This window comes from Pelophylax lessonae, assembly GCF_965119305.1.
Source record: "Pelophylax lessonae genome assembly, chromosome: 12".
NCBI lineage: Eukaryota > Metazoa > Chordata > Amphibia > Anura > Ranidae > Pelophylax > Pelophylax lessonae.
Genome location: NC_138779.1, coordinates 151,862,826 through 151,885,476, shown reverse-complemented (window position 1 = coordinate 151,885,476; position 22,651 = coordinate 151,862,826). Strand labels below are relative to the sequence as shown.

Below are 22,651 nucleotides of genomic sequence, written 5' to 3'. Positions count from 1 at the left end.
GAATTCTGTCGTACGGGAATTTTCGTATGAAGTTAACCTCTTCATTTTCCATATGAGACTGGCATGCAACAAAAAAACGGATGAAAGATCATTCGATAATCTGATTGTGTGTATGAGGCTTTGGACTTGATGGTTATATTTTCACTTTGCGTTTGTCAGCCATTCCATGAGCTCTCCATTAGAAGTGAGGACTGTTTCATAAAAGCATTCAGGAGGAAGGTTGTAAAGGTATGCTGTAGCCTGTTGTCCTGAGCTCTACGTCAAGGAATCAGAGGTAGGCATTAGAAACATGTTTCAAGCCTTAGATTTGTTAGGCCACTGATGGGTTAAAAGAGCAGTGCAGACAGTGACAGAGCAGTATGAGTCATGTGGATGATTGTTTTAAGACTTAGAAGGAGGAGCGGGTTACCTAGTTAAACCTGCTATGTGCGTGTGAAAACAAGCCCGGATAACTGTAATACTCTCTGTTTTCAGCTTTGCCAGTCCGCCTGGCTTTAAGTGATAATATGCTTATCCAAAGGGAAAAAATAAAGTTCTTCTAGCTTTCTCCCAGTGGAGCCGACCGGATAAACGCTTTGGCTGTGTGTAAAAACACTGGACAGGTGCCTCGGCCTTCCACCTGCCTCAAATTTGACGGACATTACACATCAGGCCTGGGAAGCTGTTTGCTGACATTTGCTTCAGGCACAGTAAACCTATTGACAGAGAAAGAAAGCAGCCGTTTAAACAGAACCTGTTCTACCCTCTGTTACATTGCATGCTCTATTAACTTGGCTACAGAAGGTTTAACCCTTCACAAAGCTGACTGGGAAAAGATCAGTAAGGGCTAAACAGGGAACACAGTATGGCAACATTCTGAAGAGGTTGCTGCTTCTGTAGTGGGGGCCACTGAGCATTTGTCGGCTATCCACAACCCGTTGTTAGAAGTCTGTGCTGTAGCCATACAAACACAGGCTGTGTTGGTAGTCCTTGTTCTCCTAAGACCCCATTCAGACTAGCGCGACTTGTCAGGCGACTTGTCAGCCTGACAAGTCGCGCTCAGTTGCTCGCCATTGATTAGCACAGGACCCGTTCTAATAGGAGCGACACAAGTCGCTCCGACTTAGAAAAAGGGTCCTGTACTACTTTGGGGCGACCTGGGAGCGACTTGCATTGACTTCCATTATGTGAAGTCCCTGCAAGTCGCGCCAAAGTCGCGGTGCGCGCTGTGCACCGTGACTTCACAGGTCGCCCCTCGAAGTCCGATCACTTGAGTGTGAACCGGCTCTAAATGGCCTCATTCTAAAGCTAGCCATACACTGAGCAAATTTTGATCCAACTCCTAATGAACTGGCAGCTATTTTTGGGTGGTGCTGTAGGCCTTCTCCTGCTCCCAATTGAGTGAAGCCACTGCTCCGGTATTCTGACAGCGTCTTCCGCTGGTTATCAGAATACAATAGCTAACCCTGCAAATTTGTTCATTTCAAGATGTATAGTGTGGATAAAGGAATCTGTTCTATCTACCTAAATCTATTAGCATATGACCAGCTTCAACTACTTATGAACGCTGAGCATGAGAGAGAAAAATCTGAGGATATTTACGAGCCTTTACAGAGGAGGTCTTTTTCTAGAATTATTGCTCTTGTTATAGCGATTATGACCATACCTCACTTGTGTGGTTGCAACACCGTTTTTTTCGGGCATGATTTATGTATGCCTTTTTCTTTCTTGTGTGAGCTCAAGGTGACGGGGGCGCTTTAAAATAATTTTTTTTTTTCCTATTTATTTTTTATTTTTAGCACTGTTTTAAAAAAAATAAAAATCAGATCACTTATTGCTGTCACAAGGAATGTAAACACTCCCTGTGACAGTGATAGGCAGTGACAGGTACTTTTTATGGAGGGATTGGGGGTCTAAAACACCCCAGACCCCTCCACTGCATTTCAAAATATTCAAAATGCCCAAATTTGCATTTTTGAATACTGAAAGTTTTTTTAAATCAGCACCATTAGCAGCCGAGTAAACCGGAAGTGACGTCACTTCCGGATTATTACATCGGAGACCCGATCAAAGCCGAATCAGGCTTTGTTCGGGACTTCAACCAGCCAGCGGACGTGACGGCTGGTTGTTCAGGTCTCCCAGTGGGATGGGAGACCCGGGCAGAGCCGGGGAAGGCGGCGGGAGGGGGGATGTCCTCTCCCGCTTGCTGGGATAAAGGCCGAGCAGCCGCTGAGCCGCATCTCCTGAAAGCAGAAAGCAGACTGCCGGCTCTAGAAACGGTACCGGGTTGATGCCTGCAGCTGCAGGCATCATCCTGGTACAGCCACTTCTGCAAGCTGACCTACAGGTACATCGGTTTGCGGGAAGTGCTTTGGTAGAGCTCTCTCCTCACTTTCTGCTCTTCTGAGAATGTTCTGGCCGACAAAGTAAGGGGAAATGTTCCAACAGCAAACACAGTAGGGGAGGGCTGGAACTCCTGGCAGATTTTTATTTCTGCACTGCAAATTTCCTTTTACTTCTTGTTTGGCAAAACCATTGTCAGCAGAAAAGGAAGTGATGATTAATCTCTCTAAAAATCCAACAAGATTTCTAATTCTTCACCTTTCTATAGAAAACTAGTTTTAGTCTTGACTTTTATCAGTGACTCTTACAAAAACTCAGTTTGGCTGTAATGTCCAAGATTTTTGTTTACAAGATGAAAGATGGTAACAGTTAGACCCGGTTCACACTACTCCGACTTGGGACGCGACTTGTGCGACCTCAAGTCGCCCCAATGTAAATGAATGAGAGCCGTCTTAATATGCACTACTGAAGTCGTTCCGACTTCAGAAAAGGTTCCTTTACTACTTCAAGGCGACCTCTATCTGACTTGTGCACATAGACTTCAATGGGAGTCGCCTCTTAAGTCGGCTCCTTATTTATTTTCAAGTGACTGTAATCAGACTTTCCAGGAAGAAGAAAAAGATTACCCAGGCATTCCCCACAGACAAAGTCGCCTATCATTTAAGTCTCTTCAAAGTAGTGCACAAGTCGCGCTAAAAAGTCACTCCTTCATTGGGCGACTTTCTGGTCGCGGTAGTGTGAACCGCCTCTTATAGAATTTCTATCAAGCAGGTGACAAAACCACAGCATCCTCTAGTCGAACAGTAACTTGTACACTTACTGAAGTTTTCTGAATTGTCTATTGGTAAGAAAACTGATTTGCAGTGCTTACTATGTGTAAGTGCAGGAAATCCCTTTAGTTGGGTAGATTAACACTCAGCACTAATGTCACTATGCTGCTGAACTAAACCAGGATTACTAAAGAGGCAGTGTGATTCATGTTTGGAGTTAATAAGGCAGCAGCTGCATTTGGAAGGCTTAGTTTATGGTTTGTCTGAACTCCAGTGTTTCCTTCAGACTGTAGATTTGGCTTAGTGCAACTTTCAGCCTCGCTATTGCTATATTTGGTCACTGATGTGCTGTGACTTGTCTCGTTCAGGGGGATGTGTTTGCCCTGCAGCTCTGTTCTTGAACAGGGTGGGGGTGTGAAGCAGATGTACTAATGGATGACCAAACGGTGGATTCACATGGCAGCTGTGACAATATTGGCTCTCACTCTTCAACCTGTTTCAAACACAAATCTTGAAGTGTTCTAAGTAATTCAGCAGTCTTTTCTATGCATCCAAGTTAACACAATAATTAGTTATGTCTGCCCATTTTACTGTCTCCATTTACAACTTAAAGCTTGAATGACTCAAACTGCTGTTTTTGTACTTTTTCCAAAAGCTTGGTGCCGCTGACATCAGGCAGGCCGTATTGTGCATGGCGCATGGAATGCTTCTGTGTTATCCATGTGCACAAAAAGCTTTCCTGCTGACCAAGACAAGATGACATTTATTTTTTATTACAGGTACTTGTATAGCGCTGTCAATTTACACAGCGCTTCACATATATATTGCACATTCACATGGGATAACACGCAGCATTTCATTCTCCAACAATCTCCAGACATGCAAATAACAACACAACTAGACTTCTTATTGGCAAAACTTTTTTGGCCACGGCCTTTATTAATTGGTTTTCAAAATATACACTTTATTAAAACTTCAACTTCATATTTAATAACGACATGACTTATAACTTTTAACTTCCATACCAATTTTAAACTCAGCTATTACAGCTCGAGCTGAATAACCACATCACCATATCCTTACACTGTCCCCCTTTTCTTACAAAAAGGTGACCCACCACATTAACAAGGCCGCGACAAGGGGAGGGGGGGTTGGGTGAGCTCCGCAGCTTTTCGTATCCCGTGACGTCTGGTGCCAGTTTTAGTCAGCACCTTATATTTATAGACCCCCAGGGGCTTCTAGAAGCTTCCAGTAGCCTCCAAAGACCCCTACCTATCAGGTACAAGCCCCCTCATGGGACCACGCCCTCACCTGCAGGGGGAGCCTAGAAACCCGCTAGCTGCGGTGATCCCATGAGAAAAAAGGGGGTGCCTTGAAACCCATTTCCCCCTTTTCCCAACATTAGTCCCTGCCCTAAGGGAGCTTACAATCTAAGGTCCCTAACTCACATTCATACTTACACACACATACTAGGGCCAATATAGACAAGAGCCAATTTACCTGCCAGCATATCTTTGGAGTGTGAGAGGAAACCAGAGTACCTGAAGGAAACCCACGCAGGCGCAGGGAGAACATGCAAACTTCAGGCACGTAGTGTCGTTTTTGGGATTCGAACCGGCGACCCTAGTGCTGCTAGGTGGTATATTTCATTGTATATTGCAGGCACAGAGTTCAAATAGTGGATAGGATACCCCAAGGGGCCACATTAGTTATTTTGAGAACTGCATTAACCTATCTGAAATACTGTTGTATTCTTAGGGATCAGCATACAAATTATAAAGGTTTGTTTTAAAAATGAAAATTGTTTTAAAATGTACAGACCCTTTCAAATCGATTTTGTACATTGTAAAAGTTCCCATACTAAGAAAGTTTAAAGGCTAGCATTGCCATAATAAGTAGAGAAAAGACTCAGAGAATAATAGAATAGCAAATTACCATTTGGTGACGTCCTTGTGTGCTCAGGAGGTGCCGTCATATGGTAACAGTGGTGCATTGCATTTGGTGTTCATCAAAGTAATACAATATATAATGGAGGTTCCTTAAATAGTTGAGGCTACTGATGACCCCACTTTTTCCCCCTCACTTGAATGTAAATGTTCAACTGAACTGAATATTCATATTACTTTGAGCCAGCTGACATTCCAGAACCAATGTGTTCATATAAATATTTTTGAAAATTCATATTTCCTAGAGCCAGCTGATATTCTGGTACTGTTACGCTAACCATATGCCAGTAGAATTTTGTTTGAAAATTTTCATTTTCGGAACATTTGCTATTCTAATTGACAATCTTTTTTGACAAAAGTGATGAGAAATTTCAAAGGAGCAGGATGGAATTTTTTTCTCAAACAGCATTCTAAAGCTGGGCATACACATATTGGGGGTGCTGTTAGCAGAATACAATGGCACAACAAGACAGATTCTGCATCTAGATTGCTTGTGTAGATACTTAAAAATAAAATTTAAAATAAAAAAATAAAATACATAAAATTTTTTTTTTTTTTTTAATTGTTTAACTTCGGTTAAATGGAAAAAAAACTCGGTATATATAGTTTACCTACGAATGTGGTTTATGCTCGAGGAAGATTTGTACATTTTGTAATGTGTAGGTGCAAGTCACAAACAACACCTGTTTATTACATGTGTGATTCCATTCAAGTAGCAGGTCTGGATGAAATTTTAAAGCTGGCCATATATAGACTTTTGATTCCTGTATGGGCAGGCCGATTGTACCCAAGTCGATCCATCAATTGGATTGCATCAAATCAGCCAGTCAATCAGCCCCTCCCAATGACTGTGTTGATGGGGGAATTTAGCAATTTTCTTTCCTTCCGGCCCTGTGGATGAAAAAAGAATCAGTTCATCTATTTGCTGCGTAAGTGTTTAAAAAAAATGAGTTACTTCAATGATGGCATGATTGAATACTCAGAATTTCAGTACAAATGTCTGAAAAACCAACTGGTATATGACCAGCTTTAGATTGGACATATAGATCTGATATGTTGTGGGTGCACACCTGCAGGTTCTATCTGATCATCTTAGCCACACCTGTTTACCTGCTAAAGCAATTATGGGACTCCCTTTTTTTTTGGGGGGGGGGGGTTATTATAGTACAATTTAGAACTAGGAATGTAATTTAATGGTGGAGTGCTGAGCTGGAAACACTATAGTACTATAATCTGATCATTAGTACATAGATTTCGAGAGATAATCACAAAAGTCCGTCCGATATTATCTGATGGGCCAAGCACGAAAATCTTTCTCATACGACTATTGTCTAATCAGTACAGTTGTTGTTGTTTAACACATTACATCACTTCTGAATTTTTATTCTGTCATATGAGAATTTTCGTCACTTTAGTAAACTCTTCCATTTCAATATGAGACTAGCATGCAAAAAGAAAAACGGACCATCATTCGTCTGATATTCTCATTGTGTGTACCAGGCATAAGTCTGGAAGGATCCATAATTATTCTAAAAATATTCTTCCATCTGGTTTTTGATTTTAGTTGCTACAATGTTAACCATAGTTTCTGTTCTGCACACTACTATTAAAAGTGAAAATATCAATTTTGCTTTGACCAATTTGTAAGTCCAGAGTAATGGGCAACAAAAGAGTCGCCACTATATTATTTCAAGACAGCAGAAGTCATTAAATCCATTTTCATAAAGTAATAGCATTACTGTCTTTTGTGTATTTGTAATCTTTCAAGCCAAGGAGTGCTGCAGGTAGGAGACAAAAAATAATTCACTAAATTATTCAACCAGCGGGTTGAACGAAAAAAAAACCTGTCAGCTTCGGTTGGAGCCGCTATACTAGCCATGCGAAGTTAGTATAGCGATCTCCCCCGTTGAGCTATTGTATTCTGACAGGGGGACGCCCCCCCCCAACCAGAACACTCCGTTCAGTGTTGACATTGACTAACAGTGCTGATTGGGAGTTGGTCAGCTGCTGGTTTCCTGGCATTCACGTCCAACATACACACGGGCCGAATGTCATCGTTTTTTTGTTTTTTTCTGAACCAGCAAATGTCTTCCGACATTCGACCCATGTGTACCTAGCTTTAGATAGCACTGCCTTAAAAAAGGCACGATTCTGTGATAAAAATCACTGCATGGGCTCAGGAATACTTCCAAAAATCTCTGTCTGAACACAGTTCACCATGCCATCCAAAAATGCAAGCTCTATCTTGCAAAGAAAAAGTCATATCTGAAGATGATTCTGGACCAAAGCTCATTCAAAATGGTATGTTGCAAAGTTCAAAACTGTTCTGTGGTCAGACAGGTCAAAATTTTACATTCTTTTTGGCAACCATGGGCACTGTATTCTCCAAACGAAAAGTTCAAAAGTCTGATGGTGTGGGAATGCATTTGTGTACATGGAATGCGCAGCTTGTACATCTGGAAAGGCACCATTAATGCCGACAAGATATATTCAGGTTTTTGGCAGCATATTATTTTTAGGGAAGGCCTTGCCTATCCCAGTAGAACAATGCTAAGCGACATAATGCATCTATCACAACAGCATTGTTTTTTAGCAGAAGAATCCGGGTGCTTAACTGGCCTACCTGCAGTCCAGACCTTTCACCAATTGAAAATATTTGGACCATCTTGAAACAAAAAATACGACAAAGAAGGCCCAGAACTGTTGAGCAGTTAGAATCCTATATCAGGCAATAATTGGACAACATTCCTCTCCAAAAACTCAAGCAGCTGGTCTCCTAAGTTCTCATATATTTACAGATAAAAGCATAAATACATTTACAGTTAAAAGAATAGGAGATGCTACAGCATGGTAAATATGGCCCTGTCCCAACTTTCTGAGACTTTTTTTGCTGACAACTACATAATTACCCTATTTTTTCATAAAATAATGCATTTTCTCAGTTTAAACATTTGATATGTTTTCTATTGTGAATAAGATTTCTCAGATTTGCAAATCATTCTGTTTTTGTTTAGATTTGGCACAGTGCCCCAACTTCTTTGGAATTTGGATTGTAATAAAACAAATATTTACAAAACCACCACACATTACCTTAAAAAAAAAAAAAAAAAAGAGGATGCCATTGCTGACCACTCCTTCAGAACATGTTAGCTGCTAGGTTGTCTTGCTTTCCCTTTTGCTTCAATTCTTCAGTTTTTTTTTTTTTTAATCATTGACCTGGACCAATTATGCTGATCGGGACTTCTGAAATTCTTGATCTACATGTTTATTCCAGGTCAATGACTTAGAATAGATAAAAGGCAGTGAATTGACATAAAAGCCAAGTAACTAGCATTCAACAGTGCTAAATCATATGTATGAAAACACTTGTAGGTTGTCATCATTGGGCATCCTGTCCTGAATGAGAGCTAATCAGATGAATATTGGGCGGGATGCCTGTGGCCCCCAGCTATGTGTCAATGTTTCTTCCTTTGACCACCTCCTTCGCTGTGAAGTCCTGCAGTGACTAATGCCCAGTACACACGATCTGAAAATCGGACGACGTTCCGTCCGTTTTTTTTTGGTTGCTAGGAACTCTCAATTATATTCGCAAACGGGAGAGGTTACTTACGATACGAATTTTCTCGGACGATGATTCAAAAGCTTCCAGTATGCGTAACCATGCTGTAGCGTGTGAGGGGAAATGATGTCTACTGCTCATGCGCTCTCTACTGCTCACCATTTTTTTTGGACGAACAACATACTGATAATACGATTATCGTACGATGTGTTATAATACGATCAAAATTTTTATGCTTGCACGACCGGATAATATCGGATGAACTGTCGTGATCGCCTCTCATAAGCTGTGTACTAACGAACAGATTATCGTCCGATCTTTTCACAAGCGTTATTTTTCGCCCGATTTTCGGATCGTGTGTACGGGCCATAAGGTCTGGTACACACTATTCATTTTTTTTTTCCATTCGACTCAACGAAAGAAAAATTGAAGAGCTCGGGATGAGCCGCTGTACTAACAATGTGATGTTAGTATAGCAATCTCCCCCTCTGAGATTTTGTGTTTTGACAGGGGGACTAACCCCCCCCCCCCCCCGCCAGAACACATCGTCAGTTTTTTCTGTCATGCACTTTCCACAGAAGCAACACGGGCCTATTGAACCGGCCAATGCCGCCTGATATTCAGCTTGTGTGTATGGGGTTGAAGACGGAACCAGTTTGCGATAGGATGTAGGCACCCAACGCTGTCAGATGCTGAAGAGGCATTCAGTGACTGAATTATAATCTTCTAGTATAGTCCTCTATTACAGAGGAGTACTGTTTTTAAATCTTTAAAGAGATCCTGTCAAATTTGTAAAAAAACGTGAGAAATATCGAAGCTGTCATAACTGATGTTTTGTTTCTGAAAATACTAGTTACCTGGTTGTCATGCATATTCAGTGACTTTAATACTTTTGAGTCCTTGACCTGAAAAAAAAATAGGCCGATCAAGTTAGGGAATAGGCCGATCAAGTTAGGGCTTCACTGACTGGACTTCGTGCTTGTTCAGGGTTAGTGACTCAGGGAGCTCTAGGACAGTAGACATTTCTGAATGTCGGCCTCCATTATTTCTCTAATGACTATCAAAGTGATAGATTAGGAAATATTACATTATTACCCACTTGAATTTCCCCTCCATGTAGAAGAATTTGCTCTCTACACCTAGAATCCACTAAAAAGTTGCAAGTGAGATTTTTGACTGTGATTGCCAAGCAGAAACCTGACACATATTTGTTTCTAACTCTATACACAATTTTTATTTTAATTGACCAGTTCTTGCCTGCTTTGTAACTGAACACTCTGGGTCATTTATTTTAGTTTTTCTACAATTAACTGCTGTCAGAGCTCACATGACATGACTTTCAAAAAGGCACCCCAGGTGCAGCAACCTCCACCCATCTTGCCTGTAGCCATAAGCATGCAGTCTCCTCCCTGCCATTTAACAAAAGATAATGGAGAGCCCAGGGACCCTTATCCTCCCCAAGGGCTGGGAGGGAAGGTGTTTTGAAAACACCACCTCACTGACCCCACCATTGAAAATAGTTGAAAGGCTGAAAGTGGCTCCTGCGTTAACAAATAAGACAAGAAAATTCAGAGGTTTGTTTAGAGTTAAACACTCTGCTGCCATTTATTGATCACTCACCCATCTTGTTCCAAGATCGAGTTTCCAGTTAACAATTTCAGCTTTCTAATGCTTCAAAGCATCGCAGGTTCCATCTACTAAATGAACTAAATCTATTCAGATTAAAATAAAGATGAAAAAATCCCATTGTTTGACTGCAATACACAACTGGAAGCAATAGGTAAAGGATAGATATAAACTGGAAGCTCCCAAACCCAAATGGTCAACAGGAAGTGGTCAAGCCACCTAGATGGCCTATAGATATCAGATAATGGCATTATTGGGTGTCACTGAGTATTTTTGAAATGGCAAAAAAATGTTGAAGGGTAAGTTCCCATGTTCCCCTGTATTTGTGTTGATTATCAAAATTTAACAGTTGTCTTTAGAACACAAAAAGCGAAGGGAGATCTTCCAGTAGGAACACCTGTTATGAAAATCTCTCACGTCCCATCTTGTTTCCAAGACACAAAATATCTTCAGAGGGGCAAAGACAGCATAGGAAACATTGGCTATAGATGCACTTTTGGGTACACGTCGTGAACTTTTCCTTGTACTGTAGTAGCTTCCGGAAAGACTCTTGTTGCATGGAATTGCTCTTTATACCTGGACCTGAATCTTGCTATGTTATAGGGAATATTTGCATTTATATTAATTGTACCCAAGCAGTACCCCTAAAAATCTACCTTTGTTTTGAAATTAATCTTAAATATAGCAATGTACTTCTGGTTGTGTTAGCCTAAACAGTCTTCAGCCTACAAACTCATAGTTGTATATATGCAGAGTGATATCACATATAGATTAAAAAACTAACAAATTTCTCCAATCACGATACACAGCACAGATGAACGAATCTCTTGCTCCTACATAGGCCCTGCCGGCTCTAAAAATACCCAAGTAGTACCTCATCTGATTAGATGCAGTCGCTGTTTTGCACCTAACTTCTCTGATTTATCGGTTAAGGGATGTCGTGCAAGAATCAGTCGACAGGCCTACCCACTGAGTGAATTTTGTCTAGTTCATCAGGAACCATCCGAAATCCAGAATGCACGGCCAGTTTATGTCAGTGCTTTCTCTGATTGCCAGTTTTACCAGGTTTGGTGATGCCACGATTGTGCTGCTCACCGTTCTTCTTGCTGAAGGCTTTGACATATGGAAGCCTAACCCTGCTTATACCAATATCCTGGTTGAGATCTGTCTGCCAGGTTGGATTTAAAGTGGATCTTCAGTGCATCTGAGCACCACAAACCAAAAACACTATTTGATTCATTTTTAATATGCAAAGCAAACTCTCCCATCCATCCATATTTACTTCCTGCCCTTAGCTCAAGTATGCATGCAGGAGATTGTGCTAAGCTGATTAAACCCCTCCTCCACTCCTCCCCTCCTGAAGACTCCTGGGATGTATGACATACCGTATTTATCGGCATATAACACGCACCTCAATATTTGCAGAGAAATTACAGGAAAAAAGCTTAAATTTAAAATAAACAGCTTTGAACTCAGAACATTTTTTTTTTTAAATCAAATGACATCTCACCAGTGCCCATGAATGCAGCCTCATCAGCAGTGTCCAGCAATGCATCCTCATCAGCAGTGTCCCTATATGCAGCCTCATCAGCAGTGTCTATATATGCAGCCTCATCAGCAGTGTCTGTCCCTATATGCAGCCTCATCAGCAGTGTCTGTCCCTATATTATGCAGCCTCATCAGCAGTGTCTGTCCCTATATTATGCAGCCTCATCAGCAGTGTCTGTCCCTATATTATGCAGCCTCATCAGCAGTGTCTGTCCCTATATTATGCAGTCTCATCAGCAGTGTCTGTCCCTATATTATGCAGCCTCATCAGCAGTGTCTGTCCCTATATGCAGCCTCATCAGCAGTGTCTGTCCCTATATGCAGCCTCATCAGCAGTGTCTGTCCCTATATTATGCAGCCTCATCAGCAGTGTCTGTCCCTATATTATTCAGCCTCATCAGCAGTGTCTGTCCCTATATTATGCAGCCTCATCAGCAGTGTCTGTCCCTATATTATGCAGTCTCATCAGCAGTGTCTGTCCCTATATTATGCAGCCTCATCAGCAGTGTCTGTCCCTATATTATGCAGCCTCATCAGCAGTGAACTATCCGAATCTGTTTATAAAAAAAGCCGGGAAGCAGCGCCGAGAGCAGAAGGGGCAGGCCGGCCGAGGAGAAGGAAGGACGAGTTGTCATAAGAGTAGAAGGGGGCGGGCCGGGCCGAGAAGAAGGGAGAACAAGCGAGCGCAGTCCCGCCTCCTCTGCCGAGATGTGTGACGTCTGTCATAGGCGGGACTTCCGATGACTGCGCTCACTCGTTCTCCCTTCTCCTCGGCCCGGCCCGCCCCTTTCTGCTCTTATGACAACTCATCCTTCCTTCTCCTCGGCCGGCCCGTCCCTTCTGCTCTCGGCGATGCTTCCTGGACTTTTTTTTTTTCATATCGGCGTATAACACCATTTTTAGGAGGAAAAAGTGAAAAAAGTGCGTGTTATACGCCGATAAATACGGTAATTTGCCTAGGAAACAAGGAAGTAACTGAAGACATGTAAAAAGAAAAAAAGTTTAAAGCAAGTAAATATGATACACTTTCCTATCTATTTACTAATGCTAGCAGCATGAGGATTAAAAATAGTCAATGTTGATTGAGAGAGTAAGGTTCCACTTTATGAACCTTGGGAACCAGCAGTTGTTTGCTGCGAACATAGACAACCACCATGTTCCTTTTATGAAAAACATAAAATCTAAATGAAATCATAAAATGTTATTATTTTAATCTGCAAATGTAGGCGTTTGCTGTTTTTGTTCTTTTATTCTTTATTTTTTACCACATTTTTATTAATGTGTCTTCTTGTTTACTTTCCTCTTGATTCTGCCTTCATCTGTCTTGTCTTTCTGCTATGCATCCTGTGTCTATTCTCTGAAAACTTTCTCACACTCTTTCATCTGTTCCTTCAATCCTCTCTTCCTGTTTCTCAGGCCGGAATGAGTTAATAGCCAGATATATAAAACTACGGACAGGAAAGACGCGCACAAGGAAACAGGTGAGAAAGAAACATTAATTGTGTTTTCTAGCAAAACTCTAATTTCCTCTATGTGATGTCAAATTACATAGAGGCATTCATTTTTAGTCCTCAGGACCGCTAACCTTTTTATTGTTTTTAGGAGCAAGTCATGTTTGTTTCTTTTAAAATGAATCTTTCATGCAGCAGGTCATCCAACTCCTAAAGGAATCAATGGGGTTTATTTACTAAAGACAAATTGGGTATTCTTTGCAAACTGAAATTTTACCATATTCACTAAAACTCTGGGACAAGGTTCCTTGCAAAGTGCAACTTTCCTTTGCAAAGTGAACAGCCTTTTTGCCTTTGTAAATCAATCTATTTATGTTAAGATTAATGTTAAAATGTAATTTAAAGCAAGCTTTTACTGAGCTACACAAGGGAGCTGCCTCTGTTCTAATGAAGATGCTGGTTGCCTGGCTACTACACTGACTGAGTCCACTAAGGTCATTCACCTGCAAAATATGCATACCTGTAAAGTTAGGCCTCATGCAGAGGAATGCACCATTAACCACTTGGAGACCACCCACCACAGATTTACTGCGGCAAGGTGGGGCAGCTGCGTGAATCGACGTACAGTATCTCACTAAAGTGAGTACACCCTTCGCATTTTTGTAAATATTTTATTATATCTTTTCATGTGACAACACTGAAGAAAATACACTTCGCTACAATGTAAAGTAGTGAGTGTACAGCTTTTTTCACAGTGTAAATTTGCTATCCCCTCAAAATAACTGCACACACAGCTATTAATATCTAAACCGCTGGCAATAAAAGTGAGTACACCCATAAGTGAAAATGTCCAAATTGGGCCCAAAGTCAATATTTTGTGTGGCTACAATTGGTTTCCAGCACTGCCTTAACCCTCTTGGGCATGGAGTTCACCAGAGCTTCACATGTTTCCACTGGAGTCCTCTTCCACTCCTCCATGACGGCATCACGGAGCTGGTGGATGTTAGAGACCTTGCGCAACTCCACCTTCCATTTGAGGATGCCCCACAGATACTCAATAATGTTTAGGTCTGGATATATGCTTGGCTAGTCCATCTCCTTTACCCTCAGCTTCTTTAGCAAGGCAGTGGTCATCTTGGAGGTGTGTTTGGGGTAATTATCATGTTGGAATACTGCCCTGCGGCCCAGTCTTCGAAGGGAGGGGATCATGCTCTGCTTCAGTATGTCACAGTACATGTTGGCATTCATGGTTCCCTCAATGAACTGTAGCTCCCCATTGCCAGCAGCACTCATGCAGCCCCAGACCATGACACTCCCATCACCATGCTTGACTGTAGGCAAGACACACTTGTCTTTGTACTCCTCACCTGGTTGCCGCCACACATGCTTGACACCATCTGAACAAAATAAGTTTATCTTGTTCCGTTAGACCACAGGATATGGTTCCAGTAATCCATGTCCTTAGTCTGCTTGTCTTCTCCAAACTGTTTGCGGGCTTTCTTGTGCTTCATCTTTAGAAGAGGCTTCCTTCTGGGATGACAGCCATGCAGACCAATTTGATGCAGTTTGCGGGGTGTGGTCTGAGCACTGACAGGCTGACCCCCCCACCCCTTCAACCTCTGCAGCAATGCTGGCAGCACTCATACATCTATTTCCCAAAGACAACCTCTGGATATGACGCTCAGCACGTGAACTCAACTTCTTTGGTTGACCATGGCGAGGCCTGTTCTGAGTGGAGTGAAGCTCAATTTCAGGGTCTTGGCAATCTTCTTATAGCCTAGGCCATCTGTATGTAGAGCAACAATTCTTTTTTCAGATCCCCAGAGAGTTCTTTGCCATGAGGTGCCATGTTGAACTTCCAGTGACCAGTATGAGAGAGTGAGGGCACTAACACCAAATTTAACACACCAGCTCCCCATTCACACCTGAGACTTTGTAACACTGAGTCACAGGACACCGGGGAGGGAAAATGGCTAATTGGTCCCAACTTGGACATTTTCAAAAGTGGGTGTACTCACTTTTGTTGCCAGCGGTTTAGACATTATTGGCTGTGTTGAGTTATTTTGAGGGGACTGCAAATTTACACTGCTATACAAGCTGTACACTCACTACTTTACATTGTAGCAAAGTGTTGTCACACAAAAAGGTATAATAAAATATTTACAAAAATGTCAGGGGTGTACTCACTTTTGAGAGATACTGTACCTGTACAGTAACACTTGGTGACATGGTGAGTCTCATTAGTGTGGTTCAAGCTGGTGGGGTGGCTAGCACAAGTAGTGTCCCGCAGCCACGAAGAATTCAAAGACAGGCCAGTTGAGCCCATATTGTCCTTCCTGATGCGCTTGCAAATCCTGATTGGGAGCTCACCACTTCTGCAGTGCCACTGTTTCCCGAATTTAGAACCTTTCTGGGCCTATGCCCTCATCATGGGCGTTACTAAAAAGAGTGGGTTGTGGTCATATTCGTCCAATGACCCAATTCATTATATGCCCGTGCTCTCTGCTGCCATGGCCAGGGCTAAATGTAGCTTGTAAATCACTTCAACCAAAAATTTGCAGCCTTGTATTCGCCCCAACAAGCTATCTCCGTTGATGAGTCTCTGATAACGTTTTCTGGCCACCTTGTTTTCAAACAGTTTCTCCACAGCAAGCGTGCCAGTTATGGGATCAAGATGTATAAGCTCTGTGACAGGGCAAAAGACTATACATGTAGTTTCTGGATTTACAAAGGAAAAGATAGCAGTGTGGAGCCCCCGACTGCCCAGACTACATAGGGGGCAGCGGCAAGATTGTTTGGGACTTGGTGTCACCCTTATTTGGAAAGGGGTACCATTTATACATGGACAACTATTACACAAGCGTCCCACTTTTTAGTCACCTTTTAGATTCTGGAATTGGCGCATGTGGCACGAGCGTCCCCCTAACAGTTTGTAGATGCCTGACTTAGACGGGGGGGGGGGGGGGGGCGAGAGTCTGCTTGAAGTTTAATAAATTGATTGCAGTGAAGTGGAAGGACACACAAAATGTTCTTGTTCTTTCTTCTATTTACACAGATACAACAGTCTAAATTACAATGGGGGCTGGGGTTGTTGAGAAGCCCCTCTGTGTCCACAACTACAACCTTAACATGGGAGGGGTGGACTTCAATGACCAGATGATGGCGCCGTACTTAATTTCCCGTCAGGCCAGACGCTGGTACATAAAAGTGTCTGTGTCCTTGTTCCAATTGGCTCTGCTGAAAGCTTATATACAAAGTGTCAGAAAGAAGTGGATACTTCCTAAAATTCTAGGAGGAGACCATTACAGCACTTTTGTATCCAGAAGGTGGTGTGGCCCACATTCACAATGCAGATGCAGTGAGCTGGCTGCATAAGAGGCATTTTCCTGTGGTTCTTCCTGGTACCTCTACCTAAAGAGCACCCCAAAGAAGATGTGTGTGTGTAGAAAACATGGCACAGTCTAGGGTCTCAAAATATGTTAGTTGGCTATCGCATTTTGGGAGACCCTAGCCTGGAAAGTTTAAAGTTTTTTTTACAGTTACAAAAAAAGTTTAAAAAAAAAACCTAAAAAATCAAAAATAGTTGCTGTTTTATTGAGTTCATGTTCTTTTCTTACTGTTTTACTGTACTTTATAATGTACTGCTATACTGTAATGTTTTATTACTGTTTTTCATTGTGAACCATAGTTTGCTTTGCAGATACCGCCATTCTACTGTTTTACTGTACTGTACTTTCGTTAAGCCCACACGCTGTATGGAAAAAAAAAAAAAGAACCTTACAATATATGTCCAACAAGAACTAACAACGTACTGGTACATCGTTGGAATTTGAGTGGGTATACCAGTAAGATGCCTGCAGGTTTAGGTATCATCTTGGTATCATTTTTTGCTGCCGGCAGTCGGCTTTCTTGTAAAAGCAATTCTAGCGGCTAAATAGACTCCCCTCCCTCCCCCCTCCCACCGCGCCTTTCACAGTTTTTTCGGGCTCTCCTGTCCCACCGGGTAACCCGAGAATGCAGCCGGTGGCTCTGCAACTTGACCATAGAGCTGATCGGAGACCAGCATGGCTTCAATTATCTCTATGGCTTAATATACCGGAAGCTACGAGCATTTTATCACTTCAGCCTCGCCAAATATAAACAGCGCCATTTTTAAACTGGAAAAGCACCGATCTTGGTGTGGTCAGATGCTGTAAGGGCAGAGGAGAGATCTAGAGTCTAACAGACCCCAATTTTTTCCAAAAAAAAGTACCTGTCACTACTTGCTATCATAGGGGAAATTTAAATTCCCTTTGATAACAATAAAAGTGATTAAAAAAAAAAAAATTAGAGCACCCCTGTCCCCCCGTGTTTGCACACAAAGACGAATGCAAGCATCGGCCTTGCGTCGTATGTAAACAACAATTGCATCATGCATGTGAGGTATCACTGCAAATGTTTGATTGGGGGCAGTAATTCTAGCAGCAGACTTCCTCTGTAAATCTAAAGTGTTAACCTCTAAAAGCTTTTAAAAATGTACATAGTTTGCCGCCGCTGGCGTTCGCAATTTTAAAGCATGTCATGTTTGGTATTTTATGTACTCGACATAAGATCATCTTTTATATTTTACCAAACAATTGGGCAATATATTGTGTTTTTGTACATTACATTTTTCCAAAAAACAAATTGCAACACCCATCATTTTATTCAGTAGGCTCTCTTTTTGGGGGTTCAAAGTAATTTTCTAGTCAAAAAAATAATATATTTTTATAGGAAAACAAGAAGTGTCAGAAAAGGCTTGGTCCCTGGCATGGAGAGAAGAGTGGGTGATGGGTGATGTGTGGCATAAGCTTCTAATATTGGGCATAAAATGCCAGGACAGTGCAAACACCCCCCAAATGACCCGTTTTTGGAAAGTAGACACCCCAAGCTATTTTCTGAGAGGCATGTTGAATCCAGGGAATATTTTATGTTTTGCCACAAGTTTCTGGAAAATTACTATTTATTTATTTTTTTTTTACATAAAGTTGTTATTTAAATGATATATTGCTCACACATGCCGTGGGTATATATGGATTTACACCCCAAAATACATCCTGTATGGGGATAGCCCATGTGTGAGACTTTTTGGCAATCTAGCTGCGTAAAACACCCCAAAAACCAATCACCGCCTTCAGGCTTTCTAGGAGCGAAAAATGTCTTATTTCACCCCTTCTATCTATCACAATTTTGGAGGCACTGATCTATAAAGATAGCACAAACCCCCCCAAATGACTCCTTTTCGGAGTCATTTGGTTGAGAGGCATGTTGAGTATTTTGCAGATCTCGCTTTATAACACAAATTTTTTAATATTTCTTCATTTTCCAAAAAATTGTGGCAACAAATAAGATCTGCAAAATGCACACCATGCCTCTTAGAAAATAGTTTGGGGTGTCTACTTCCTGAAAATGAGTAATTTGGGGGGGGGGGTTGCTGGTATTTCAGGGCCTCCAAAACTGGGATAGGTAGTGAGGAAGTGAAATGAGCAATTTATGCCCTTAGAAAGCCTGAAGGTGGTGATTGGCTTTGGGGTCCCGTATGTGGCTAGACTGCCAAAAAGTCTCACAGGTGGTGTATCACCATACTCAGGAGAAGCAGCAGAATGTATTTTGGGATGTAATTCCACATATACCCATGGCATGTGTGCGCAATGTAGGATTTCAAAGACAGCTTTGCGTAAAAAAAAAAACATGTCTCTGAACAAATGTCTACTTTCCCAAAAAGTGGTAATTTTGGGGGGGCAGTCAGAAAGTAAAAGCTGCGTAAATTCAAGTATATACACCATAGTTGGAGATGCTATAACTTTTGCGCAAGCCAATAAATATTCGCTTACAGAGATTTTTTGTTACCAAAGACATGTAGTAAAATACATTTTGGCCTAAATGTATGACAAAATAGAGTTTATTGGATATTATGTATAAGAAAAAGTAGAAAATATAATTTTTTTTCTCAAATTTTTTGGTCTTTTTTTTGCTTATATCCCAAAAAATAAAAATCCCAGTGGTGATCAAATACCACCAAAAGAAAGCTCTATTTGTGGGGAAAAAAGGACATAAATCTTGTTTGGTTACAGCATTGCATGATTGCGCAATTACAAGTTCGTCACGCAGTGCCAAATTGCAAAAAATGGCCTGGTCTCTAAGGGGGTAAAACCTTCAGTTTCTTAAGTGGTTAAAAATAAGCCTAAAGCCACATTTAACTGCATTCAGGCGCTTCAGGCATTTGGGTGTTCATTTATTTAATTGACCATAATAGTCCATTGAAATGAATAAATGCTCAAGTGCTAAACATGTTTAGGTGCGTTTAGATGCTTCAGGCATTTTTTTCGGCACAGAAGCTCCTCTCTTGAATGCGATTTTAGCGCATTCAGATTTCTACCTCTAAATGCTTTTAAATGCCTACGTGTGGACACGTAGGCTAAAATAAAGGGGCATATAGGGGCAGAATTTTTTTTTAAAAAAGGTCAATTGCCTGTGGAACGGGCATATGACAGCTGCAGTGTGCATGAAGCCTAAGACATCCTTATGTATTTGCCTATTCTAGGTAAGCAAAGTAATGAAGCAAGGCAGTAAATGTGACATGCAGGAAACTAACATTTGCAGGATGATAAGCAGCAATCACAGCATCCATGTCAATTTCAGGAAAAGTTTATTTATAAAAAAAATATAATAGCAATTGTGTGTGGCCCTTTTAGAACAGTGCATCCGGAAAGTATTCACAGTGCTTCACTTTGTCCACATTTTGTTAAGTTACAGCCTTTTTCCAAAATGGATTAAATTCATTATTTTCCTCAAAATACTACAAACCATACCCTATAATGACAAATTGAAATACGTTTGTTTGAAATCTTTGCAAATGTATTAAAAATAAAAAACAAAAAAAAATCACATGTACATATGTATTCACAGCCTTTGCTCAATACTTTGTTGAAGCACCTTTGGGTGTTGAAGCGGTCTTTTTGAGTATGATGCTACAAGCTTGACCCACCTATTTTAGGGCAGTTTCTCCCATTCTTCTTTGCAGGACCTCTCAAGCTCCATCAGGTTGGATGGGGAACGTCAGTGCACAGGCATTTTCAGATCTCTCCAGAGATGTTCAATCAGGTTCAAGTCTGGGCTCTTGCTAGGCCACTCAAGGACATTCACAAAGTTGTCCCATAGCAACTCCTTTGTTATCTTGGCTGTGTGCTAAGGGTCGTTGTCCTGTTGGAAGTAGAACCTTCGCCCCGGTCTGAAGTCCAGAGCACTCTGGAGCAGGTTTTCATCAAGGATTCTCTGTACATTGCTGCCTTCATCTTTCCCTCGATCCTGACTAGTCTCCCAGTTCCTGCCGCTGAAAAACATCCCCACAGCATGATGCTGCCAACACCATGCTTTATTGTAGGGATAGTATTGGCCAGCCGATGAGCGGTTCCTGGTTTCCTCCAGACATGACGCTTGCCATTCAGGTGAAAGAGTTTAATCTCTGTTTCATAAGACCAGAGAATTTTATTTCTCATGGACAGAGTCCTTCCGGTGCCTTTTGGCAATCTCCAGACGGGCTGTCATGTGCCTTTTACTGAGGAGTGCCTTTCATCTGCCCACTCTACCATACAGGCCTAATTGGCGAAGTGCTGCAGAGATGGTTGTTCTTCTGAAAGGTTCTCCCCTCTCCACGGGGAAATGCTGGAGCTCTGTCAGAGTGACCATCAGGTTCTTGGTCATCTTCCTGACTAAGGCCCTTCTCCCCTGATTGCTAAGTTTGGCCGGGCGGCCTGCTTTAGACCCCTTTCACACTGTCTGTCCGTCGGACGGACTCTGTTTATCTCAGCGGGGGATCGGCAGGAGGATGACAGCTGTGTCTCCGCGCTGTGTGCAGAAACACAGCTGTCAGTTCCCCATGCATCTCTATGGGGGAATCGGATGGGAACGGACCGTCTGTCCGTTCTCGTCTGACCCCATCCGATCCGCTGGACGGATGGAAAATAGGGTTTCCATCCGTCCAGATTTGACGGATCGGATGTCAGCGGACATGTCTCCGCTGACATCCGATGCCCCATAGGGATGCATGGGGGACCGTTCAGATCCGCCAAAAAAACGGACAGGCAGATCTGAACGGTCCGCCTGTGTGAAAGAGCCCTTAGGAAGAGTCCTGGTGGTTGAAAACGTCTTCCATTTACGGATGATGGAGGCCACTGTGCTCATAGGGACACTTTTAACTGTGGGACCTTATATAGACAGGTGTGTGCCTTTCCAAATTGTGTCCAATCAACTGAATTTACCACAAGTGGAATCCAATCAAATTGTAGAAACCTCTCAAGGATGATCAGTGGAAACAGGGTGCACCTGAGCTCAATTTTGAGTGTCATGGCAAAGGCTGTGAATACTAATGCACATGTGCTTTTTTTTTTCGTTTTTTATTTTTAATAAATTTCCAAAGATTTCAAACAAACTTGTTTCACATTGCCATTATTGGGTATTGTTTGTAGAATATTGAGTAAAATGAATGTAATCTATTTTGAAATAAGGCTGTAACATAACAATGTGGAAAAGGTGAAGCGCTGTGAATACTTTCCGGATTTTCTACTCCGATTTGCTTTCTGCTACAGAGTCAGGCATTAAAAAAAAAAGAAAAAAAGAAAAAAGTTTAAAATGAATGGCTTTGCACTGATGATCAATTTGCAATGGCTGTGACTTTTTACATATATTATTACCATTTTAGTCATATTTCCCACTGTGATCTTGCTTTATGTGTGGCAAATTTATATGAACATGCTACTAGTCACCAGTGGCCTGTAGGTGAAGATTTGACTGGACTTTATGTGGCTTCTTAGTTTCATTAATACTTTTATTTACCAGCTATTGAACGGATATTGATAAGGTATATAATACGTTTAACTCCCCTCTACATTACAGTAGATCAGCCAGCTTTTGGGTCACCAGTAATAGACTTCTTAGCTGTTTTAGGGCACTTGAGATCATCACTTGAGATCATTGCTTTGAGTAACCCAAATGACTCAGCTGTAGCCACTTCCTGGCTAAAGTGATGTTGTTAATCTCTGCATATTTTATAAATGTGACATTGCTTTTAAATACTGCATTTAGGTTCAGCTCATAGCAACAGATCATTAGAACAGAAGGACAGGTGAATTAATTTTCCCCTTTTGATTAAGTCCAGAGACCCAGTACCGTTGTCTTGAGAGTGGAAGCAATCACAGGAACTTTAAACTAAACTTTAAACTTGTAATAAGGCAAAAAGACAATCCTTAAATGTTTCAAGCCACTGATAGTTGTTCTTTTATTGCCCCTTCAGTTTGAACCTAACAAAGGCAGTTTAACATCTAACGATTTTGACATTTTAGTAGAGTGAGGTGTAACCAAATCAGGTACTGTGGTGACTGTTTATCTGTAATTGATAGTGGAAGTAAATAC

The 22,651-nt window shown here is 41.6% G+C and overlaps 1 protein-coding gene across 1 annotated transcript in view; it reads left to right on the top strand.

Moving 5' to 3' along the window:
- The window catches only part of TEAD2 (TEA domain transcription factor 2), a 93,086-nt gene that overhangs the window by 28,713 nt on the left and 41,722 nt on the right, over nucleotides 1-22,651 (top strand). Inside the window, exon 3 of the mRNA XM_082273790.1 lies at nucleotides 13,188-13,252. Within this exon, the coding sequence (XP_082129916.1) occupies nucleotides 13,188-13,252 (65 nt within the window). The remainder of the gene's footprint in view (nucleotides 1-13,187; nucleotides 13,253-22,651) is intronic.